At 57.2% G+C, this 13,846-nt stretch overlaps 1 protein-coding gene across 1 annotated transcript; it reads right to left on the bottom strand.

Annotated features, from left to right (window-relative positions):
- Positions 1-218: 218 nt before the first annotated feature.
- Cers1 (ceramide synthase 1) lies at positions 219-12,966 on the bottom strand. The gene is made up of 7 exons (XM_016007516.3): positions 12,622-12,966; positions 10,484-10,643; positions 7,273-7,453; positions 6,041-6,202; positions 5,404-5,551; positions 5,205-5,314; positions 219-355 (listed from the first exon to the last, which is right to left on the bottom strand). Exons 1-7 carry the CDS (start codon positions 12,868-12,870, stop codon positions 313-315), a joined length of 1,053 nt encoding a protein of 350 aa, XP_015863002.1. The 5' UTR covers positions 12,871-12,966; the 3' UTR covers positions 219-312.
- Positions 12,967-13,846: the final 880 nt, after the last annotated feature.

The raw sequence follows: 13,846 nt of genomic DNA, 5'->3' as shown, positions 1-13,846 counted from the left end.
CACAGGTCCGGGGGGCTTTGAGGTCCTAGAGGGGGCGTGTCCGGGCCCCACTGATCTGGAGGGCAGGACTGGGCGGCGGCCCCAAGGTGGGTGGTCTCGAGTTGACCTGGAAGGCGGAGCTGCTGGCAGCCGGGGTCCCTGGGGAAGAGTGGCGTCCCCGGCGTCCTGGGGGCGAGGCCATGCCTCCAGAGGCGGGGCCAGGTCCCCAGGGGAGGGAGCCGACCTCCAGGAACTGGGTCGGGTCTCCGGGGGCGGGGCCAGTCTCCCAGGTAGGAAGGAGGAGTCCGGGAGGGCCGAGCTGAGGACGGGGACTCAGAAGAGCTTGTCCTTCACCAGCCCGTTCCTCAGCGGCTTCCTGGGGACCAGAAGTCGGGGCAGGTCAGTCTGGGAACCACACGCTTCCCTCCCCCTGCTGAACCTCGCCCTTCCCTGCTTCCACCTTGGCAGGGGCCAGGCAGGTAGAATCAGTCCGGCTCCCTCCCCGACTCCCACCCAGACCATGCCTGCTGTGGCTCCTGAGCCGCCCTACCCCCAAGCTCCCTCCAGAATATTCAGAGTCTCCACCAGTGCTGGGAATGGAAGGCAGACTTCGGCGACGCTGGGCAGTGCTGTACAGCCGAGCTGTACCCCAAAACTCCCCACTTAGAGGGAGCCTTAGACTTTCTCTTTTGACATAGGGGCCTCTCTGTGGCCCCCCAGCCTGGAACTCCCTTTGTAGAGCAGGTTGGCCGCAGACTCACCGAGATCCACCTGTCTCTGCCTCTGCTCCCCTCCCCCACCCCCGTGCTGGGATGATTAAAGGCGGCCCACCAAGCCAGGCGCTAGTTTCTGATTCATACGGTAAATTTCATTCTCTCTGACTCTGACCCCCTGATGGCCGACTGAGGGTTCCTCAAGAAGGGGCAGCCCAGCGGGTTCTGCCCCTCCCCTCCTGCCCCTCCCCTCCGGCCTTCAGCAGTCAGCCCCTGAGGGAAGGCACCCGAGTTGTGGCTGGCGGGGTGTGGCTAGTGTCCCCTCTCTGCAGTTGGTGTTCTTGGGCATACCGCGGACTTCCTCAAACGAGGCAGCGCAGGTCCTCGGGGATGCAGCTTTTGGAGCCCTGGTGCGGCATCTCCAAACATTTCTCTATGGAGCTCTGCAGCAAGGGGCCCTGCTTGGTTCCAGATTTGTCTGAGTCTCCCTACCCTCTGGAATGTTCTAGAAGCTTCCTCAATATGCCCTCCATGTCTTCACAGATCTCACGGCCCACATTAAAGGTACCACTTCAATCCAACACATCCCACATGAGACTCCCACTGGGCCCCGATGTCTCAGCACATGCAACCCTACCCTGAACCCCAACTACACAATCGGCAGTTTCAGCCATAAGCCTGAAGCTGATTGGTTCTCGTCTAACAAAGTGGCTGTTCCACTTTGGGCTCAGTCAGACCTCATCCTCTGGCTGAGCTCATAGCCCTGGGAGAGGCTTCACACACCAGTCCCAGGCCCCTCCATGTGGCGCTTGGAATGAGAGTGTGCCCCGTAGGCTCATTTGAACACGCATTTTAGGAGGAAGTATGTTCCTGGGAGTGGTCTTTGGGGTCTGTAGGCCTCATCCCATGTGAAGTATGTTCTCTATGCATACTGCTTGCGGGTTAGGATGTGAACCCCAGCTTTCTGCTCTGGCTACCATGGCGCTTGCTGACATCACTCCCGCCATGACGGACACTTAGGAAGCAACGAGTCTGTCAGGGCTGTAAATGAAATCTTTTGAACTATGGCTATGTGGCTTTGTGAGGGCTAAAGTTATGTCTTAAGTTGTAATTACTGTGCTCAAGAGATAAATAAAACAAACGCCTCTAGCCTGTGAGCCCCACTTGTCCAAGGACAGGTAACTTCCTGGAATGCTGGGTCTGCTCATGGAAGACAACAAGCCATGTGTTTTCACCTCAGCAAACAAGACTGGTTGCCCCAACTGCACAGGATGTGCTTGATCATACGGGCAGGAAGTACGTCAGGATGTAATCTTGCTCCCATTGGACAAGGGCAGGAAGTACAAATATGTAGCCTTGTGGGTTTCGCCTTTATAAGCATCTGATTAAAGTGATTTGTGGCCATTCTCTGGGAACCACCAGTATGGACCTGGCCAGTGTCCATCATCTTGGCCAGTACTGAATAAAATTTGCTTCAAATTTGGCCCCAAAGTTGTGATAGTGGTCTTATTCTTGCTCAGTGGGATTAGCGGTGTTTGGTCAGCTGTGACTGAGCCCAGCATCATGCTGTGAAGTCTTCCTGCAAGTGTTTCCTCAGGGTCACACACAAGCTGTGGTCCAGAGGGGCCACCTTCCTTGTGAGGTGTAAGACTCCTGTGTGGGACCAGTTTCAAGGCATGAAGGGGTCATGGAGAGCAGCTGAGGCTTGGCACTGTGAGAGGCCACAGATGAAGGCAGAGAGGCTGTCATGTTTGAGATTCGAGGGCCAGGGGAGCGCAGCAGCGGAGAGCAGCCAACGTGAGCTGAGACAATCCCAGAAGATCTTGAGTGAACCCCAGATGTGAGACACTGAGGTACAGATTTAATTGACACTTTGATCGTGTCTAGAGTAGGGAATGTTTAATTTGTTTTTAGTTTTACAGGAGCCACAATTAAGAAACTTTGGATAATTTATTTAATTTTATTTTATGTGCATTGGTGTGAGGGCACCAGATCCCCTGGAACTGGAGTCACAGACAGTTAGTTGTGAGCTGATATGTGGGTGCTGGGAATTGAACCCGAGTCTTCTGGAAGTCTCCAACCCCAGAGTGGTTGATTTTTTTTTTTCCTGAACTTTTAAGTGATGGAATTTTTGTTTGTTTTCTGAGACAGGGTCTTACTATATAGACTTATCAGACCTGGAACTCAATGTGTAGGTCAGGCTGGATTCAGACTCACAAAGATCTGCCTGCCTCTGCCTCTCAAGTGCTAGGATTAAAGTGTGTGCCACCATGCTTAGCAAGTGACGGGATTTCTAAAGACTGTGGGACTTGTAAAAGTTGGACTGTGTTTTATAGTGTAACATTAACATGGGATCTTGGGGAGAAAAATAAAGGAGAGGTTATGGTTTAATACTAATGTGTTCGTGCGTCAGGCTGACAAGGGGTCAACTGTACTAGTTTTTTATCGTTAACACAAACTGGGGTCATTGGGAAGAGAGAGAGAGCTTCAACAGAGAACAGAGGCCTCCAGCGGATTAACCTGAGGGCCAGTCTGTGGGGCATTTTCTGGATTAATGATTGATGCTCCGGAGAGCTCTCGGCCACTGTGAGTGGTTCCACCCCCTAAGGAGTGGTCCTGGTGCTGTAAGAAAGCAGGCTGAGTGAGCAATGGGGAGCAGGCCAGGGAGGTCTGCACTTCCTGCCTGACTTCTCTGTGCTCAGGGGGAGCGGTCATCAGGGCGACAGAAGAGACACCCAGTCTCTGCAGTTGAAGCTGTCCTGGGACTCAAGGGGATCCTCCTGCCTCAGCCTCCTGAGTGCTAGCATCAGTAGCAACTGGCCCAACTCCAAGAATTTAGGTTCGCGCCATGGTTAAGAGCACTGGCTGCTCTTCCAGAGGACCCAGGCTTGAGTCCCAGCACCCATTTGGCATCTCACAACTGTCTGTAACTCCAACTCCAGGGGATTGGGTGCCCTCTTCTCACCTCTGTGGGAGTCAGGTGTGCAGGTAGTGAACCGATACACAGGCAGAGAACTATCCATCCAAACAAAATAAATGCACAGATAATTTTTAAAAAGAACAACTTAGGGCCAGGGTCTAGAGAAGCAACTCTCAATCTGTGGGTCATGACTCCTTTGGGTTAAAAGACCCTTTCACAGGGGCCATATATCAGATATTTACTTTATGATTCATAACAGTAGCAAAGTTACAGTTATGAAGTAGCAACGAAAATAATTTTATGAGCCGGGCAGTGGTGACACACGCCTTTGATCCCAGCACTCAGGAGGCAAAGGCAGGCAGATATTTGTGAGTTCGAGGCCAGCCTGGTCTACAGAGCGAGAGCCAGGACAGACAGCCAAGACTGTTATATAAAGAAACCTTGTCTCTTAGGAAAAAAAAAAAAAAAGAAAGAAAATAATTTTATGGTTGGGGGTCACCACAACATGAGGAGCTGTATTAAAGATTCACAGCATCAGGAAGGGTGAGAACCACTGGAGAGGGATAGCTTAGTGATTAGTTAAGAGCATTGATTGCCCTTCCAAAGGACCTGGGTTCAGTTCCCAGCAACCACATTAAGGGTCACATCTATCTTTACCGCCTTCCAGGGGATCTAGCACCCTCTTCTGGCCTTCTTGGGCACTGCACACACATGGTTCACACACACACACACACACACACACACACACACACACACATATATGCAGGCAAAACACCCACACGTAAAATAACAATAATTAAAAAAGTTAAAAGCAAAACAAAAGAACTTAGGGCCAACACATGGCTCAGTGGGGAAAGGTGCTTGTAGCCAATCCTGATGACCTGAGGTCCATCCCTGGGACCCACATGTGGAAAGATAGACTTGATGTCACAAAGTTGTCCTCTGACCTCCACACTCCCACTGTGGCACATGCCCCGACCCCACCGTAAGAATAAATTATTAAAAAAAGATGTCCTCCTCCTCCATTCCTTAAAAAACAAAAATTATTAAATCCTATTTCTTCCTCATTCACCTCCTGCCTCATGGGGTCTGAGCTGACACCTCCACCATATCCCAGGGCTCGGCTGGTTTACACCTTCTGGAACCTTCTACAGCCTCCCACTCTCGCTCAATGTCCTCCACATTGTCTCAGGGGTGCCGCATGTCCTGAACCCTGCTTGTCTACCCAGCCGAGGGGCTGGTGAGGGCCCCAGAGGTCCACCGAGACTCCAGCATCATTCCAGCCTCTGCCTGGCTGCTGAGCCGACCCTGGACTCCCAGGCCAACAGGGCAGGTGGAGGAGGCCTAGCTCCCCCTGGGCTGCAGGTCACAGTCCCAACGCAAGCTCTTGGTCATTCCTGCCGCCCAGCTAGCAGCTCCCGGCCCTGGAAGGCCTATCACCACCCTATGACCACTTTCACCCCAGATGTTGCATCACCAGCTACATATCCACGCCTCTGCCTCAGGCAGTTTCTCTGTGGGTCCCTGCCTTCTCTGGGCCCACATCTGTTCCTAAAGGAAGGAGCCGGGGCCTGAGACCCAGCCTCACTCACTCAGCTTTGCAGGGCTTGGTGGTCTGAGCTTCCAAAGTGTCGTATTCCCTCAGGTCCTCCAGTTCACGCATCTGGCCAGTTAGCACCTTGGCAGCGAAAGCCACGATGTACTGTGGGAGGAGAAGGCCCCGGTGAGACCCCAGTGAGAAGGCCAGTCCCTTCCTGCCTGCGCGCGGCAGGCCCCGTGGGGCCGACTCACCAGGAACCAGTAGATGTTCATGACGGCGAGGAGCAGCAGGAGGACGTTGAAGAAGAAGTAGTACGGAATGTCGGGCACCGACCGCAGGCTGGTGTGGCAGGTGGCGTACAGAACCTTCAGCGGGAACCAGTAGAGGCGGAACCAGAACCTGGAGGAGGCCCGGGAAGGAAGGTCAGGCTCTCCTCTTGCACTCTCCTTCCCCGTCCGCCAACCCCGCCCTCGCTCCTGATTTATCTACCCGTCACTCATCCACCAGGATCCACTCGGTCTGACAGCCCCGCCCCTTCCCTGCTGGCACCCTTCCATTTCTCCCCAGGCCACACCCTCCTGGTCCCACCCACCCCACCAAGCATCAGCCCCTCTCCAGCCTGGCCTGGCCCTGGGCTGGACGCAATTCTAGGCCCCAATCTACCATCCTGCTAACCGGGCCCAACCACAGGCCTCACCCATGCATGTCTCCACCCCAGTCAGCCACACCCCTTCCTGGCCCTGCCCACAACCCAACAAGCCACGCCCCTCCTCCTGCCCGGCCCCACCCACCCGCTGAGCCACACCCCTCTGTCCGGGCCCCACCCACCCGCTGAGCCACACCCTCCTCCTGCCTGGCCCCACCCACCACAGCTGCCCCACCCCTCACCAGCAGAAGCAGAAGCTGAGGCAGCCCAGGTTGGCCACCAGCCCGTGCAAACGGTGGTAGGCGCCGCCCCTGGCCTTGAAGTAGATGTTGAGCTTGGTGAACTCCAGCTGCACATCGCTAACATCGTGCAGGAAGAACACGAGGAGGCCCACGTTGTGGTACCTGTGGGGTGGGGACAATCACACGGGGACTGCGGAGCCGGGCCATCCGCCCCGGCCACACGGTGGGCTTGTAGGACTGTGTGTGAGTGTGTGCCTGTGTGCAGAGCCTGCGGACCCCAGGCCGGGGCGTCGGATCCCCTGGAAGCATGAGCAGCCTGATGCAGGGCCGGGAACTGAACCCGGGTCGGCTGCGAGCGCAGCACGGACGCTGATGCTCGAAGGACGGCTCCGAGGTCAAGAGCCCTGGCTGCTCTTGCAGGAGACTCGAGTTCGGGTCTCAGCGCCCGCACGGTGGCTCACAACCACCCGTCACTCCAGCTCCAGAGCATCCCCTTCTGTACAAAGTGCCCACACACATAAAAACCTCGAAACCCAACAAGAACAGTTCAGATGCTGTTAACCCTGAGCCGTGGCTTCAGCTGCTGGTTACCGTGTGACCTGTCTCTACGTGGTGGAGGTCGGTGACCGGGTGCCCTGAGGGAGACTTGTGTCCTGGGGGGGGGAGGGCAGTTGTGCACCCTTTCTCTGCTCCCCTTTATTTCATTGAGTCGGGTCTCATGTTTATAGCTCTTGCTGGCCTGCAGCTCACAGAAATCCTCCTGCCTCAGCCTCTGGAGCCTAGCTTCGTTTCTATTCTGATAGAGATAGTGTCCTGCTGTAGCCCCCTGAGAAGGTGGGAACACGTGTGGGCTTTCGAACACCAGATCTGTTTCTGCATCTCCTGCTGTGTCTGGGTCAAGGGTGTCACACAGGGTCAGCAGGATGGCTCAGTGGGTAGAGGCACCCACCTCCCAGAACCCACATGGTAGGAGGAGAACCAGTTCCTGGAAGCTGTCCTCCCACCCCACACAAGGTGCGACACCCATGCCAGCCTTTGAAATCAATAAAGGTTAAAAAGGGGGGGGGGTCATGCAGCCATAGGCCCAAGGCAGGGGACAGTGGGTGAGGGGAGGGTCTCTGGGTCCTTCCCCAGGCCTCACACACCCCTGCTCCGTGACCCGTCCTTGCTCCGGCCCCACCCAGCCCCAGGCCTTTGCACATATCGCCTGCCCACTCTCCCGAGGACCTCACCGGAAGGCGTAGGAAGAGGCGATGAGGAGCAGCGTGACCACGTGGTGCACCAGCATGACCACAGAGTCCTTGCGCCAGGTGTCCATGTACACGGTGGCGTAGATGGCGTGGCAGTAGAAACTGCCCTGCAGCAGGTAGGCGGTGGCTATGTCCCAGGGCACCGCCATGCCCGACCTCCAGTCTGGGAAGAACCATGGTCACGGTCACGGTCAGGGCCTGTCCCCCGCCCGACACCTCCCAACACAGCCTCACAACATGTATCCTCTGTCTTGTTTTTTAAGATTGTTTATTTATGTGTGAATGGATGTGGGCACCTGCCTGTCTCGGGTCCCTGTGCAGGTCAGAGAACAATTTCTAGAAGTCAGTCTGCTCCTCCCACTCTGTGGTCCCAAGGATCAACCCAGGTCACCAGGCTTGGCCGCAAGCACCTTTATTGAGTCAGGGTCTCAGTAGGCCAGGCTCACCCCAAAATCTCTCTGTAGCAAATGACGACCTTGAACTCACCATCGGCCCCCATCCCGCTCCCTAAGTGCTGGGAGGCCCAGCATGGAGATGCCATGCCTGGTTAAAACCGACGGAACTGAGGGCCGCCTGCTTAAAACCGACGGAACTGAGGGCCGCCTGCTTCTGGGCAGGCTCCCCACCAACTCCTCCCCTGCTTCTGGGCAAGCTCCCCTCCACCAACACCCCTGCTTCTGGGCAAGCTCCCCACCAACCCCCCTGCTTCTGGGCAAGCTCCCCACCAACCCCCCTGCTTCTGGGCAAGCTCCCCACCAACCCCCCTGCTTCTGGGCAAGCTCCCCACCAACTCCCCAGCCCCATTCTGCTTGCTTGGTTTTTGTTTGCTTGTTTTGTTTTTGAGAGCCTCTTTCTTACGTTACCCAGGCTGGCCAGAGAACTCACAGCAATGCTCCTGCCTCACCTCCTCAGTGCTGAAATAACAAGTATGCACCATCATGCCTGGGCCCACCCTCCAGACGGATGGCCCCGGACATTTGCACAGGTAGGTCTCCCGTGGAGGACTCCACCCGACGCCTGTGTTCTCCCTCCAGCCTTCCCATGCCTCCAGGCATGTCTGTCCTCACTCAGACAGCCGTCTGTCCCCCAGGTGAGCCCCCACTGCCCACTGCCCCTCACTTGTGCTTCTTACACTCCCCTGCCTCCCGATGCTGAGTTCAAGGCTCCTCGATGCTCTTTCTCCCAAGTCTGACTCTGTCTAAGCCTCAGTGACGCCGTTTCCCCAGCTGCATCAGCCCCAGCTTAGAGGCAGCAGCCACTCAACGGAAAGCTAGAGGAACTTGTGGGCCGGTGAGGCGGCTCCTGGCAGAGATGCTGGCCACGAATGCCTGGCCACCCGATCTCCACCCCCAGAACCCACATAAAGGTGGGCAGAAGTAACCCCAGTTTTGTCCCCCGACCTCCACCCAGCATTCTGGAGGCTGAGGCAGGAGGATGCTTAGTTTGAGACCCTGTACAAAATCCCAAAGACCCAGCAGGAAGGCTTGGTGGGTAAAGGGCCTTGCCGCCAAGCCTGATGACCTGAGTTTGATCCCCAGGCCCCACGTGAGGAGGAGAGGACTGACCCCCAGAAGTTGTTCTCGGACCTCCACAGATGTGCAAACTGTGGCACGCGGGGGTCCCCTCCCACAATGAGAGAAAACAGACAGAAGAACCCTTCCCCATTCACACATTTCTCCTCATCCTCTAGCAAGCTACTGATCCTCACAGTGTGTCTATCTGCACTGCCCCACGTGGGCACGAGTCAGCCAGTCACCTCCAGGAAGGTCCGTGTCCTAGGCAGGAGCCCCCCCCCCCCCCCCCGCCTTGAACCGCCCAATGAATGGCGGTGGGCGTGGCTCAGGGGTGGAGCCCCCGCCTAGAACCGCCCAATGAATGGCGGTGGGCGTGGCTCAGGAGTAAAGAGTATTGTGCGGAATGGGGCAGTAGTGGTGCACGCCTTTAATCCCAGCACTGGGGAGGCAGAGCCAGGCGGATCTCTGTGAGTTCGAGGCCAGCCTGGTCTACAGAGTGAGTTCCAGGAGAGGCTCCAAAACTGCACAGAGAAACCCTGTCTCGAACCCCTCCCCCTCAAAAAACGTATATCGCCAGCCTAGAGCCCCCTGGTGAGGGGAGGGTGTGCTCATCTGCTGCACACTGTCTCACATGCAGGAACTGCTTTGCTTCCATCTCCAGGAAAAAAAAAAACACAAAAAACCCTGTGGGTGCTCAATAATGCGGAGCACTCTGGCTCAAACACGAATCTAATTCAGTCCTGGGCTGTCAGCTGCGCATGGCAGTGCACGCCTTTGATCCCAAAAAACAAAACAAAAACAAACAAACAAACAAAAGGAAACCATTGAGTTATCTACATGAACGACAGCTAACATCACTCCTTTTGAAATTCAAAACCGGTGTGGCTCATGGGAGTGGCGATACACACCTGGGTCCTAGCACTCGGGAAGCTGAGCAGTGGCATCCCCAATTTTAGGCCAGCCTGGGCTACATTGGAAAAAATGTGTGGTGCTTTCCACGTGGGGAAAGAAAGCTCTCAGCTGTGTCCCTGCCGGGGTCCTCTCACCCTGTCCCCCAGGGAAGCATACATCTCTGCAGCTCTGCCCTCATGAATCCTCATCCGATCCATCGCCTATGAAAGAGTTGAGTCTTCATGGCACTATCTTGTGATGCCCCAGGGCCTTTGCGCATGTCCCTGCAGCACCAAGTCTAGTAGGAGCCCTCTTCTGACCACCCCACTCCCAGGGTTCCATGGCTACCCTTTGTTGGGGCTGGCTTGATATCAAGACTTCCATAGCAGCATCTCATTAGGCTCATTCCAGAACTTGTGCGTGCGCACGCACACACACAACAGTGTACATGCCACAGTGTACAACTTTTTTGTTTGTTTTTAGAGACAGGGTTTCTCTGTGTAGTTTTGGAGCCTGTCCTGGGTCTCCCTCTGTAGACCAGGCTGGCCTCAAACTCACAGAGATCCGCCTGCTTCGGCCTCCCGAGTGCTGGGACTAAAGGTGTGCACCACCACTGCCCGGCCAAAGGACAACTTTTAAGAGTCAGTTCTCGCTTTCCATCATGTGGGCCCCAAGGACAGAACTCAGGTGCTCAGGCTTGGCTGCAAGCTCCCTTACCCGCTGAGCCCCCTTCCCGGCCCCCTTCCCGTTACTTTTAGTTCTTTATGCTGGTCCCGCAGGGTTCCTACCACGGAAGACGGAGGGCGGGTCGTGGAAGAAGGGGTAGCGGGTACCCAGGAGCAGGTAGGCACAATAGCTCCAACAGCCCAGGTAGAAGAGAAGCTTCCAGGCGCTCTCGGGTAACCTGGCAGCATCTCTGGGCTGCAGACGACACCGCTTGGCCAGGGGCTGTGGGGATACGGTGGGGAATGGTTATCACTGGGGAGCCCAGTGCTCCTCTGGGGGGAAAGCAAGGCCCAGGGACTGGCCAGGCTGGGTGGCATCATCTGGGGTAACCAGAGCCCATGTGTGCGGCCATGAAGGTCTAAACTTAGCACCCAGCTGTCCTGTGTGGCCTGGGGGAGGGAATGGGGGGGAGTGTCATGACACATGCAGGTTTAAAGCAACGGAGCCCAGGGAAGCCAGGTGGGGGGGAGGCTCAGGTTCTAGCAGGAAGTGAGGGTGTCTCGGGAAGGGAGGAAGGGGGAATGACTACTGAAGGAAAACACCTTGGGGGGAGGGAACTCGAAAACAGTGACTCCCCCACACTGGGAGGGAGAGCTGGGGACCAAAGGCTGTGATGTTGGAGAGAGAAGGGGGTGGTGTTAGAGGGAGCAGGTGGGCAAAGGTGAAAGGGGGTCATGTGATGGCGGGGGCAAGCTGATCTGGTGACAAGGAGACATCACAGGATAGTGTGCCCTGAGTTAGAAGATCAGTGTATGCCTATCATCCCAGCGCTTGGGAAGCTGAGGCAGGTGGATTGCCATAAATTTGACCAGCCTGGGCTTCAGAGTGAGACACTATCTCAAAAACTACAAAAAATGGGTTGGAATGGGCAGACTAGAGTCCGGGGAGGCTCCAGCACCCTGGGGCGGAGCTCCAGAGCTGTGGGCCAAGCCCAGCCCCCTTCCTACCAAGGCTGAGGGGGCCAGAGGAGCCCAGAGCACCCCAGCAGTTGTCATGGAGACAGCCAGAGCCCAGCTCCCGTAACCCCTAGCAACCAGGCTGCTGCCAAGTTGAGCTTGGGAATGGGGCAGCCCCTCCGCCTGTTTCCAGGGGAGGGGAGGGGTGGAAGTGGGTGGCGTCAGGCTGCCTCAAGGGCCTCCAGCATCCCAGCTGGGCACCGGGAGGGCGCGCTGGCCAAGGCAGATGGGGACCAGGGCTGCCCTCCTCACTCTTGCCTCCCCCTCTCTCCAGCAGTTGGGGGCTGTCGCTCCCTCCCGTGGGTGACAACAGACTGGGTGGGCTCTGGAGCTGGACAACACCCTATCTTGACCTAACAAGGAGCAGCCTCTTCCCATCAGCAGAGAAAGGCCCCTTTGTTGGCACAACGCTCTCTGTCCCCACACCCTCTGCTACTTCCAGTCAGATGGGGGCAGGATGTCCCTAGCTAGTCCCCTAGGGGGTATCCACCATGGTACTAGACCCGTTCCCCCAGGAGAGGTGAAGAATAGGGTCAGGTGCCAATGTCATCACTACCAGGGTCACTCTTCAGACCTGGGCGGTGGCCTCCTCAGTCTCCAGAAACAGAGCATTTTGACCATCGCCCCCTGGGGGCGGCAGAATCCAACCCTGAAGACACAGATAGGGTCATTCCCAAGGTTGAGCCCCTCGGTGTGGCCCTTGACACGCAGGTCTGTGCCATCCCTGATTCAGGGGTGGTGGGGACCCCAGACGAGGGACAGGACCTCGACTGCACAGACTTGGTGTAGACACAGCAGCTCCTGGTGATGCAGGGCGCAGATGACCTCTGTGCACCTCGAGGCCTCCTGGTGCAGGACCTGGACTCCCTGGTCCCCAGAAGGGTGCCCCGGTCGGCCCTCTGGTCCGCAACAGCCTAGAGGCCGTACCGAGCGGATCGCCCTAGATTCTATTGAAACTACCCAGGATAGGGTGTGGATCTAGTTTTCTTGTACCCACAACACCCCACGCCACATGGGACCCCCAATCTGTCATAGCGTCACCCCACTTCAGCCACACCCCCGCACCCACCCGGTCTTGTTGCAAAGACTCGGGATAGTCTCTGAGATCCCAACATCCTGGGCATCTCCAGCCCCGGCCCCCCTCCCCCACTTTCCATCGGCCACCACGGACATAGGGATACGTGAGCAGTGACCCCACTCACTCTCCCGCATGCAGTTCATAGGGGCCCCCAGGTCACACTGACCCGAAAGAGGCGCGCGGTGGCCGCCGAGCGCAGCGCGGTCCAGCCCAGAGCGCACAGCGCGGCCAGCAGCAGCTCGGGCGCAGCCAGGTGCGCGTGCTCCGCCAGGCCGCGGCGTGCCAATCCCCAGCCGCAGTCCCCGCAGCCCCGCGCCGCCGCCAGCGCCGAGGCCCAGCTTCGCTGCAACATCTGCGCATAGCTCGGCATGGGCTCTGGCGCCTCGAGCTCAGTGGTCGTCGCCGCAGCCGCCATGCCACCCGCTCGCCCGCTGTCCCGCTGCTGCCCGCACGCTTCCGAGCCGCTGCGCGCCCCCGCGTCACGCGCTGCAGCCAGGCCGGGGGCGCGCAGGCCCCCGCCAGAGCAAAACCGGGGGCGTGGTCGGCCCAGGCCCCGCCCCCAGAATGCCGGGCTCCACCCTTCCAGGCCTCCTCCGGTGCTGCTGTGAGACTAAGTGGTCCCGGAGCTCTGGGTGGTCCTTTGCTCAGTCTGCGACTACCCTGGGGCTCTTCTGCAGTCGAGATAGCTCAGCAGGTGTGAGGAGCCTTGGCATCAAATTAACGTCCTGAAGGTGAGGACAGACTGACGCTAGGAAATTATCCTCTCACCTCTACCTATGGCCCCATTCAAATAAATAAATGCAATGAGCCCAAAAAAAGAGATTCTGCCCATGCTTGGGTCTGGACCCACACCCTCTGTCCACTGGGCTCCGGGAATACACAGAGCCTGTTCCTGTGGTTCCAGCCAGCTCCGGAGCCTGTGTGTGCCACTTGGAGGATCACTGATGGCCTGGGAGGGTGCAGCCGTTAGGGAGGGAGTTACCTGGAGGAGGGCTGGGGACAGCCTGGAGGGAAAGCCACCAAGCCTAGCCTGGTCAGTTTCCTCTACTCTACTGATTCCTCCAGCCACAAGGCCTCCTGCACTGATCTTCCACCTGGCCATGGCCTCAGGCCCTTTTTGGTTTTTGAGACAGGGTCTCTGTGCAGCTGACAATGGTCTCGAACTCCTGCTTCTGCCTACTGAGTACCTGGAGGGCAGTTATGCACCACCATGTATAGTCCATCCACTGGCGGTGACAGAGCTCGGGCTCTGTGCATGCCAGGTAAGCCTTACTCCTCCAAAGGAGTCGGAACCCCAGCCTCATACATGTGCACACCATGTGTGTGCACTTGGCATGCGTGCCAAGTGCCTGAGTGTGGAGGCCAGAGGTAGATGTCCACTATCTCGTCCA

The sequence above is a fragment of the Peromyscus maniculatus genome, chromosome 17 (genome assembly GCF_049852395.1).
Source record: "Peromyscus maniculatus bairdii isolate BWxNUB_F1_BW_parent chromosome 17, HU_Pman_BW_mat_3.1, whole genome shotgun sequence".
Lineage (NCBI taxonomy): Eukaryota > Metazoa > Chordata > Mammalia > Rodentia > Cricetidae > Peromyscus > Peromyscus maniculatus.
Note: the sequence above shows the minus strand (reverse complement) of the source record. Positions and strands in the feature narration are given on the sequence as shown.

What these genes read in the sequence shown, in the direction of transcription:
- Cers1 (XM_016007516.3), bottom strand. Translation starts at nt 12,870, where the DNA reads ATGGCGGCTGCGGCGACGACCACTGAGCTCGAGGCGCCAGAGCCCATG. An exon ending in GCCTCTTCCTACGCCTTCCG is followed by an intron (nt 6,203 to 7,272) that starts GTGAGGTCCTCG and finishes CCCACCCCACAG; the next exon opens with GTACCACAACGTGGGCCTCC. An exon ending in CTCAGCTTCTGCTTCTGCTG is followed by an intron (nt 5,552 to 6,040) that starts GTGAGGGGTGGG and finishes GGCCTCCTCCAG; the next exon opens with GTTCTGGTTCCGCCTCTACT.